General features: G+C 55.7%; 1 protein-coding gene across 1 annotated transcript in view; it reads left to right on the top strand.

The window, feature by feature from the left end:
• Nucleotides 1-10,229, top strand: part of MDFI (MyoD family inhibitor) — a 16,063-nt gene that overhangs the window by 1,433 nt on the left and 4,401 nt on the right. The window contains exons 2-3 of the mRNA XM_025042862.1: nucleotides 434-520; nucleotides 7,768-7,950. Coding sequence (XP_024898630.1) covers nucleotides 445-520; nucleotides 7,768-7,950 — 259 coding nt within the window. The 5' untranslated portion in view covers nucleotides 434-444. The remainder of the gene's footprint in view (nucleotides 1-433; nucleotides 521-7,767; nucleotides 7,951-10,229) is intronic.

Raw genomic sequence — 10,229 nt, 5'->3', positions numbered from 1 at the left:
GGAGAAGGCGAGGAGGGGGAGGAGAGGGGGTGGGTCAGAGAAGAGGGGAAGGGAGAGGCGAGCAGGGGAGGAGCGAGGGGGCTGGAGGGAGAAAAGGAAGAAGGAAGGGGGCGCGCGGCGTGAGCTGGCGCTGAAATGGGAGAATTGAGCGTGTGAGAGGGGAGGGGGTGCGGGGCGGGCACCAGGGAGCCGCGTGGCCCCTCCGCGGGGGCGCCCTGGCCTGGCGCGCATGGCAAGCCCCGCGCGGTGATCCCGGCGGTGTGAGAGAGGAGCGCACAGCTTGCACGAGTAAGTTAGTCGGTGGCCGCTCTAGAACCGAAGGAGGAGCGCGCCTGCGGCTGGATCACCCCCTGCCAGTCCCCCATTTCCCGCACGCGCGGGGTGGGGCGGGGTGGAGAGGTCAGCCCCGCCAGCTGAGCCCTGTTTTCTTCAGGTTCTGAGCCGATGTCCCAGGTGAGTGGCCAGAGCCCCCCTCACTGCGACGCGTCCCATGAAGCCCCCAGCACAGCACCGGGCCCAGGTAGGACCGGGAGTAGAGAGCACGGTAGGTGGCTTGGGGGCAGAGGGGTGTTAATTCTCCCCTTTCCTCCCTAAGACTCTAGGAAATGTTTTCGGGGAACTTAAGTGGAGGTGGTGCGAGGGGTCTGACTATCGCGGATCCGGACCAAGGAGAACCCAGGACTGGGGTGATGGGGGCAGGGCCCTAACGCAGGCAGCCTGCTGCGCCAAGTTGGCTTCAACTCCCCTCAACTCCCAACACCAGACACACACACACACACACACACACACACACACACACACACACACACCCCCCACAGTATCTGTCTGTCCGTCTGGGATTCGTGTCCCAACTGTTTCTGCCCAGTGTGTAAATATTTATGGGGGCCTCGGGAGGGGTTTAGGGTTGTCTGAGTCTATCCTTCCCTTCCCCCAACCCAACCAGAGCCCAGCGCTTCCCGAAAACTTTTGTACGCTTAAAGCAGCCACAGGACCCGGCCCCTCCCCTCCTTGCCATGTCCACTTGCTCCCCTTCCTCCCCACCCGGGCCTGGCCAGTCTCCACTGCTCTCTCTCGCGCGCTCTCTCTCTCTTTTTCTCTCTCTCTCTTTTTCTCTCTCTCTCTCTCTCCCTCTCTCCCTCTCCCTCTCCCTCTCCCCTTCCTCCCCTCCCATCTTTCCCCCAACTTATGGGGTCTGTAACGTCTCCAGGATTCTTGAGGGAGCTTCCCTACTTTGGGAGTGTTTGTGATCCCTTGAGGGTGGGAGTCCTGCAGGCTGTGGTTCTCAGTCCCCCTCACTGTGTAGATGTGAGTGGAGGCTCACAATGGAACACAGAGTCAGAGACAAGTTGGGAACTTCTGGGGTTTGTTCAAGGGCCGGGGAGTGAGGTGCAGAACTATAGGCCCAGATTTCATGACTTTAATCCCAGCTCCAGGTGAATCTAATTTTTTCAGCTTCCTCTCACCCACCCTGACTCTCTCTTTGTCCCCTCTTTGAGCGTCTGAGTAATGAAGGTCTGGTCCTAGGCCTCTGACACTAACTCGCTGCATGGCTTTGGATGAGTTCCTTCCTCTCTCTGGCCTAGGTCTCCACATCCGCCCTTATGGGCTTGTCTGCCTGTTTGGAGAGGCCTATCTCAGCAACCCAGGTCTACCTGGTGAGGACACTGGCACCCTGGATGCCCAGGGTTGTAGAGGTGGCAGGTGGCCTCCAGCAGAGTGAAGACGAGTGGGAGATGCCTGGCCAAGGGCCAGCACATAGGTGACACTGATGTGTCGCTGCACATCCCTGCTAACCCTCAGATTCTCTCCTCTCTGTGGGTGCCTGGAGCAGGGCCTTCTGGGGGATAAGCTCCTTCAGAAACTGGGCTCCTTCAATCTAGAGAGACCTAGAGGCAGGGGGCTAGGAAGGCTCTTTCTCCTCATCGTGGTACATTCTCCCCTCTCACCCCTCCTCTGTTTCTCACCCTCCCATTTCCCTGCTTTCTTCCTCCGCTTATCCATTTTCTCTGCTCTCTGCTCCACTGCCTCTTTCCAAGATCCTCTCCCCTATGCAACCCATTCTCAGCCCTCACAGGGAGAGAAGGGGCTAAATGTGCAGGGGACGAGAGCTAGGTGGGCCAGTGGGAGGGTTGAGCCCTGGGCTGTAACTTGAAGCCCCCCCAGAGAGCCCCCTCCCCAGCCTGGGCCAGACAATGTGGCTTTCATAACAGGAGGAGGCCTGGCTCTGCCGCCTTGGGAGAATGAGGCTGCTTCCCAGGAAGCCCAAACCGCAGGAGACCCAGCCAAAACCCCACAGACGCCTGAATCTGAGACCAGAATCCCCCACGCTCCCTGCTGAGCGCTGACAGAACAGCAAGGCCACCGCGCTGCCCCTGGGGGCCCTGCTGGTAGGGCCAGGGAACAAGCCAGGGAACAAGTCAACTCCTCCTTCCTCCACTTAAGATGAAGATGGGGTGAAGGGGACTCGAGGCAGCTCTGGTTGAGGCAGGTGGCCAAGCCCCCACACCCTTGGCACCCGCAGTGTTCTCTCCCCACCCACTCAGAGGGACCTGAAGCCTGGCTCCCTAATCCACCGCAGATTTCTGCCCAGCACTGCGTCACATTTTTCTTGGTCTAAATTGAATTTCCTGGGGAGTTGGAGCCTTCAGCCCTAAAATAAAACCAACCCGACCCAGCCTAACTGGCCAGCTCAGGCTCTCCAGTGCTCAGCCTGGTGGCCCGGGACTGTGACCAATGTGGCACAAGCCTGTATCAAGCAAGTCCACGTTCTCGCCTTCTTGGGGTTTAGAGGTGGGTGCCAACCCTAATCTTCGTCCTCTCCTTCCCTGACTTGGGACATTCCAAACTCCAGAGCTCAGTCCTCATCAGCAGACATTTGCTGAGTACCCACTACGGTGCAGAGATGAGCACTGACGCCGCCCCAAGGGACTGAGCTGGGGAGGCCGCAGTCTGGACGAGGAGCCAGGACTTCACTACCAAATTCTAATTAGCAACAGGGCATGCCGTGTGCTAATCTCTCAGTAAGTGGGCCACTCAGAAGAGGGACTATTATTGGCTTAGGGGTCAGGGAAGGCTGTCTAGAGGAAGAGGTGAAGCCTGAGCTGTGTCGTGAAGGATGGGTTGGATTTGGGGAGTGGGAGAAGGGATGGTAGAACCTTCTGGTCAAGAGGAGCAACATAAGCACGGGTGGATTGGTCAGAAGGCCCAGTGGTGGCCTGGGGCCATTGAGAGCTCAGTCTGCCAGGAACACAGAATCCCTGTCATTGATTAGGTTGAAGATATAGACTGAGGCCATGACTATTAGGCCAAGGGGAGAGTATGGAGTTCCAGTCACCACTCTCTGAGCAGATCAGATCCTGGTCCTCTCCTTCCAGAGATGGTCAGGGCTCCAAGGGAGAAGCCTAGACCCAGTGTCCACGAAGTCAGTCGAGATGGTTGGATGTAAGGGACCAGGCACTGGCGCTCCAGACCAAGGGCCCTGTGGGCACTTTCCAGGCTTGTAGTGGACCCATCCCATCTGGGGGCGGTCTCCCCGCTCCTTCTAGGTCTAGGAGTACCCCTCCGTCTGGTGGCCAGCAGGCAGAGGGAGCCCATAGAGTACTTGCTCAGGTTGTGAGTCTCAGCCTTCCCTCTTGGGCTGTTGAATTTAAACATGAATTTCCACTCCCTTCCAGAGGTGTCTTTCCAGAACTCAGGGCATTGAACTCAGAACTTTATCTTGTGTTAGAGATAAAAGTATGTCGAGGCAAAGGGGCTGTCGCCTTTCTGTATTTCCTCCTTTGTAGGTGGGGAGGGACCCTTTGAGAGAGGTGCAGGGCTGGGGCTTCTGCTCAGAGACACCCCCAACATGTATGGCCCCCTATGCGCATTAGATACAGGTGGCCCTCTGGTCAGATGAAGCCGGTGTGCAGCTGGCTGAGAAGATGGCACCTCCAGGAGGACGGGAACACAACCAGGGTCGCCAGCCCCACCTCTGACCCCTTGGGAGGTGCCTTTATGTAGAATACAAGTTGCACATACACACAGCGGCCCTTGGCCTTCACTGGCCGCCTTTCCCTCCAGCCCGTCCACATTTCTACCCTCTTGGATATCCTCCGGGCATTTTTCCTCAGAGTTGTTCTCCCCTTGGTGGATGGACAGCAGAGTCTCGTGTTCACGAGAAAGAAAACTGGGCTCTTTTGATCTCTCGATGGTTGAGCACTTGGGCTCTGCCTCTTCTCTGGCTTTTTGTTCCATGTGTTCCTGGCGAGAGCTGTTTCTTGGTCCAGCATCTCGGCACCAGGGACCTCTGGGCAGCATCTCGTTCACAGATCAGGTCTTCCTCCTGCTTCTCATTTCTTCTCATTCTGCTTCCAGGTCTCTGGCACTCGGCAGAGTTTCCTCTCCTGCCCTCAGCATTGCTCCCTCGGGTGGCTGCTGGGTCCTGTCTGCTGCCCCTCCTGACCCCAGGAGAGCTGGCCCTCTGTGTTTCCAGATAAAGATGACTGGTCTGAGTTCTCTTTCCTGGTTTCCTTTCCACCCTAGCATGGCAGGTTTCCTGCAGTACAAGCCTCTTCGAGACTTAGTCTGTGCTGTCTGTAATCACCTGTTCTCACCAGATTTGAGGTCACCAGCCCTCTAGGTGACTATTAAGAGAGACTGCCTAGGGAGTGGTGACTCTGGGAGAGGAGAGCCGAGATGGAGGCCAGTCTCCCTAACCCTCTTTCTTGCCTTTTTCCCTCTTCAACCTTCGGGGCCCAGAGAGCTACAATCTGGCTCCTTCTACTTTAGGACTGATGGGGTCACCCCTGTGTGCCCCATGACCTCAGAAGGAAGCCTATGAAGTGACCACAGGGCCCACCAGGCCCCAGCTATCGTTCTAGGTGTTCTGGCCTCAGCGCCACGACACGGCTATCATTTCCCTTATTCACACTGCAGCTGATGACGCTGGGGTCTTGGTTTCTGCTGCTCTTCTTAAAATGGTCTTTCCCCCTTCTTTGCTGACCGATTGATTATACAAGACCCAGTATGGGCATTGTCTTCTCCAGGAAGGCTTCTAGACACACACACACACACACACACACACACACACACGATAAATGCCTATCTTCTGTGCTTCCACGATTCTTAGAGCTGTCCCTACTGTCACTCTTGCCCTTTGGTGTGTGTGACTGCTCCCCCGCCATGACAGAGAACTCTTGAGGCAATTACCTGTCTTTCTCATTTGGTCTACCCAGTGCTTGACTTATTGTAGGTGCATTGTAGCTGCTTAATAAACGTTAAACCAAAATGCACAAGAAGGAAGGGAGGGAGGGAAGAGAGGGAGGAAGGAAAAGAAGGAAGGAGGAAGGAAGGAAGGAAGGAAGGAAGGAAGGAAGGAAGGAAGGAAGGAAGGAAGGAAGAAGGGAGGACAGGTAGGTGGGTGGGTGGACAGCAGGGTTCATAAATGGCCCTTCAGGCCAGGACACTGCTAAATATTTCATCCATTCTCTAAAACCCTGAGGGATAAGCATCAGGACCCCGTCCGCCCCACCATTTACATACAAGATAACCCAAGTCCTGGTAACTTGCCCAAGCTGGTAACTGGTGAAAACCAGGGCTTGGATCTTACAGCTCCTCATACAGGCTCTTTTCACTACACCACACGGGAGAGTCAGCAGTCCTGGTTCAGGGCCATGGGAGGATGCCTCCGGGCCAGAGACTGGAGCTGAGCAGGGCCCCTCCCTTCCAGGGAATTAGGACCCAAGCCCTGAGCCTCCCACTTTATGTACAGCCTGGGGTCTTAGCCGTGAGAGTCTTGTCTGAGCTGCTGCAGACAGGGCTCAGGGTTAGGCGAGGTGCCATCTAGCAGGCAGCATCGCCCCTCCATGGTGTCATCTTCACTCACCTGCTCCACCTGGTCCCAGCCTCATGATCTTCCAAAAGACATTTGACTTTGCTCTCCGTAACCCAGGTGGTGATGGGAGCTCTCAGCAGGCCCAAAGAGTGGATGGGGCAAGAGGGAACCCCTCCCTGCCTCCTTGGAGCAGCCGAGGGCACCATGAAGGCTTCTCAGCACGTAACTCCGGTGTCCTCCAAGAGTCATAGTAGCCCCAGCCCCTCCCGTCTCCCAGCCCCAGCTCTTGTCTCCAGGCAGAGCCTGTGGTTTCCCTGGGCAGGCATGAGCACGTCTGCTGGGGCCTGCTGTTCTCCAAGCTACTCACCTTGGGCCTCTGGGCCCTCTGTCCCCCTGGCCATGGGAGACTAGGATCTTTGGAACAAAGCTGCCCAGGGCCCAGGGAGGCAGCTGAGCCCCTGGATCATCTCCTCCCTTCAGGACGCCCGCATCCTCCAGGCCTGTGTGCCCAGCCTGAATTGATCCCTGTAATTATCTCCCTTCTCCCCCCACCCCCACCTCATTTGGAGACAGCTCAGAGAAGGACCCCCAAATATAAGCCCCTCTGTTCTCCGTGGTTGATTTGTTTCTAGTTCCAGAGCTAGCCTTTGTCTCCCGATCCCTCGGTCCCTGTGGGTATGTCTCCCTCTCGGTCTCTGTGTGGCGCATTCGCGTAGCTGTGGATCTTTTACGCTCTGGGTTTCCCTGCCCTTTCTCTTCGTCTTTCATGGTCTCCCTGTGTCACTCTCCTCCTTGTACCCTTTTGGTCTCTGTGTCCCCGAGTCTCTTGTTTCTGTGTCTCCCATACTCCCAATATGGCATGTGGAAGGCGGCCTCTTAAGGCCCCTCTTATTCTGACTGCACAACCTGGGGTCTGACGAGAGGCTCAGGATGCACCCATAATTGCCCAGTCTGGCCCTGTGACCCCTCTCTTCACCCTCCTGCTCCCTGCCCCACCTCAGGCCTCCCCGTACCCAGTGACTGAGGGTGCGGGAGCTGGCACCCCTTTACATTTTCATCCTCTATCTCCCATCCCCCTAACCTTCTTCCCCTGGGCCTAGGGGCCCCCGAGTCCTGCTGCCTCAGGAGCTGTGGGTTTGAGGGTGGCTCCGTTCCTTCCTTCCGTCCACCCCAGCACGCACAGAGGGCTGGGCCAGTCACTGTAATTACATGTGGCTGCGGTCCGGTCCGCCTCTTCCCAGGCCTCTCAGGCCGTCTCTCTGTCTCTCGTCCGCTCATAGCCCCTCCACCTTAGGCCCGTCCTTCTCCTCACGCCAGGTTTTCTCTGTCTCTTTCTCTTGCTATCATCCTCTCTCTGACCCAGTTTCTCGCTGTCTGTCTCCCTCTCGCTCCTCCGCCTGTATCACGCTCCCTTCTCCTTCGCCTCTGTCTCTGACCCTGTCTGTATCTCTCGCTTCATCTCTGACTTTTACTCTATTGCTGAGTCTCCTCCTGTCCCAGGCTGTCTGTCACTGGGTTTCTGGGGCTTTCTCCTTCCATGCCCAATCTCTCGCCTTCTGATACTCTATCTCTTTGTTTCTACCTTTCATTATCCCTTGGATTCTTCCTCTCTCCCTGTCACTCTTGATGCCTGTCCCTACCTCTCCATCGCCGATCACCTGTCTGTTCTCTCCTGCTCTGTATTTCTGCCTCTTCTCCCCACTTCCCTGACACCGCACACACATGCGTGCACATATGTGCATAGGCACACACATGCACACATTCACACACCCTTGCTTGCTCATGCGTTGTGGTTTGGGAGTTTTCTATTTGGAGTCTGGCACTGTTGCCAGATAGAGTAAAGATGCCAAGAGTGAGGGCTCATGGCATTCCGGGCTGCGGGAAAGGAACCAGGGCTGGACAAGCGGGAGGGCACCAGAAAAATACACCTTGGTCGTCTGCTTTTTCCCTAGCCCAGACCCCATCCCTCCTGCCTGGGCTGGAGGTAGGAACAAGATCCACTCACCCTACGGAGGCAGCGCTAGAGGAGGGCTCCCTGGAGGAAGTGGCACCCCCCATGCTCCAAGGCAATGGCCCTGGGGCCCCCCAGGCCTTGGACAGCACTGACCTCGATGTCCCCACAGAAGCTGTGACACGTGAGTCCTAGGAAGCCGGGGGATTAGGGTGGCAACATATAAGGATTGCACTAGGGAATTCAATCCAGATGGTCTGGCAAAAATGCAGTGGGTACCCACGGGAGCCTAGCACGGGGCCAGGACCTTGAGGTGTGGCCAGTGGAAAGGTATATGACACTGTCACTGTCCTTTCTGTGTAAGAAGACTATCTCTACATGCAAAATGATTAGTATAAAATTAGTTCAAAACGAGTGTACACAGGCTCCAGACAATATGGTTCAGGACAAGAGAGCGTGAGGATGTATGGAAAGAGTAATTCTACCTCAGAAAGAGAGCAGGGAACCAGGGGCAGGCATCCAGAGCCTAGGGCAGCACCATCCTTCAGGGTTTTAAGGGCAAAAGGAAGGAAAGACGCTGCCCATTGATCTGGGCACAAAGAAGCAAAATCCAGCTCCATTCCCAGGCTCGGCTCAAGGTTACCAAAGAGCTCCTGGGAAGGAGAGGGTTTTTCCCCTGACTCTCACAAGTAGGGGAAGGGGTAGCCAGAATCATTTTGTAATTACTAAGAAGATTTCCCAAATTTATAGACACATTTGCATTTTCTGACTTTCTTTCCCTGAATGATCCCATGTGCTCTCCAAATCAGCCTGCAGTGAGGCAGCAGGCTAGCTACTGCCAGGCCCATTTTACAGACAAAGAAACTGAGAAACAGAGAGCTACTCACCCTGGACAAAAGCTGGAGGAGGACTCAGGTGTCCCAAGCCAGTGCTCTTTCCTATGCCTGCCTGCCTAGCTGAGCTACTGAGTGGGAAGCCAACTTCAGACAGAGCATCTGGGGCGAAGTTGGACTCCCTGGGAGTCAGGGTTACTAAATCCTGCTAGCACACTGCCCCCAGCCACCTCTGGACACGCCCATCAGCAGAATTGAGAGAAAGAGGTCAGCACCGTGGCCACAGAGGAGGGGGCCTGGGTGGGAGCTGGACAGACATTCTTGTGTCTATGGGCTCTGAATGTTTGCTCTGTGACTCAGCCCCCATGGCCACCCCACAGCTATGGCCACAGGCAAGCTCTGTGTCTGCCCACACCCCCTAGGGCCCTCAGCTCACCACACATGCCCGCCCTCTGGTCACTGTGCCCATGTTTAGGCAACAGGGCAGGGGGCACCAAAGCCGGCCAAGGATTCAGCCTAGTCACCCCCATGGGGCCAAAAGGTGGGGGCATGATGATTCAGGCCTGGCCACTTCCCATGGCCTTAACCCTGTTTACCCAGATGCAGGCACCAGCCACACCTCTCCCAGCGTGGAGCCTCTCCAAAGCCCTGTCTCCATCCTCCCTTTGACTCCGCACCTTGTCCTCCACTCCTTTCTCCCAGTCTGCATCCTCTCCCCATCCACTTCCTAGCTGTGGAATCTTTGGCAGGATTTATACTCTCTGGGCTTCAGTTTTTCATCCGTGCAATGGAGTTAACAATAGATCTATCATGATACTTAAAGGAGTTACTACATGTAAAGCTCTTATCACTGTGTCTGGCACCTAGTAACAGCTCGGAACATGTAAACTACTAGTTATAAGCATAGTGACTGTTGTGATAATAGCAGCTTGTCTCCCAGCCTCTGCCCCCTCCTTGCCCCCTGTACTCTGAGCCCCAGTTGATCCACCTCTGACACTTACTAGCTGTGTGACCTTGGACAAGTCACTGTACCTCTCTGGGACTAGATTTCCTCATCTCCAAAAGGAGAATACAGCCCTGTAGAGATACTGAGAAAGTCCAGCAAGAGGATAACTACCGTGTGAAGGGCTAAGAATCGTAGCTGGCATGCAGTAAGCGCTCAGTGGCATGACTGCTACCATTACTAGAAGGCCCAACACCCTCAGGCACACACGGGAACAAGGCCGCTGTCCCCTCTCCTCAGCCTCCACCCTTCCATCTCTTCCCACCACAGTTCAAATACGGAGGTCAGGCCTGGAGGGAGTTGGGGATCCAGACCCCAATGCTTGAGAGATGGATGTGACCTATGTTTACAAAGGTTCTCAGGGCCTGCGGGTCCTGCCCAAAAGTGCCTAGGTCCTGCCCTGGGCGGCTGAGGATCCCAGAGCAATTCACGTCCCCTTCTCAGTCTTCTCCCCTAACACACACACACGCACACACGCACACACACACACACACACACACCCTCATGTCTTGAGAACAGAACTATGCCTTTCAGGTGAGCAAACCTGCACGAGGTGAGAAAAAAAACTGGGTATTTTGGGAGATCTACAGGGACAGCTATCGTGCACCACACTGATAAATCTGGAGT

This window comes from Pteropus alecto, unplaced genomic scaffold (genome assembly GCF_000325575.1).
Source record: "Pteropus alecto unplaced genomic scaffold, ASM32557v1 scaffold7, whole genome shotgun sequence".
In the NCBI taxonomy this organism is placed as follows: Eukaryota; Metazoa; Chordata; class Mammalia; order Chiroptera; family Pteropodidae; genus Pteropus; species Pteropus alecto.
Note: the sequence above shows the minus strand (reverse complement) of the source record. Positions and strands in the feature narration are given on the sequence as shown.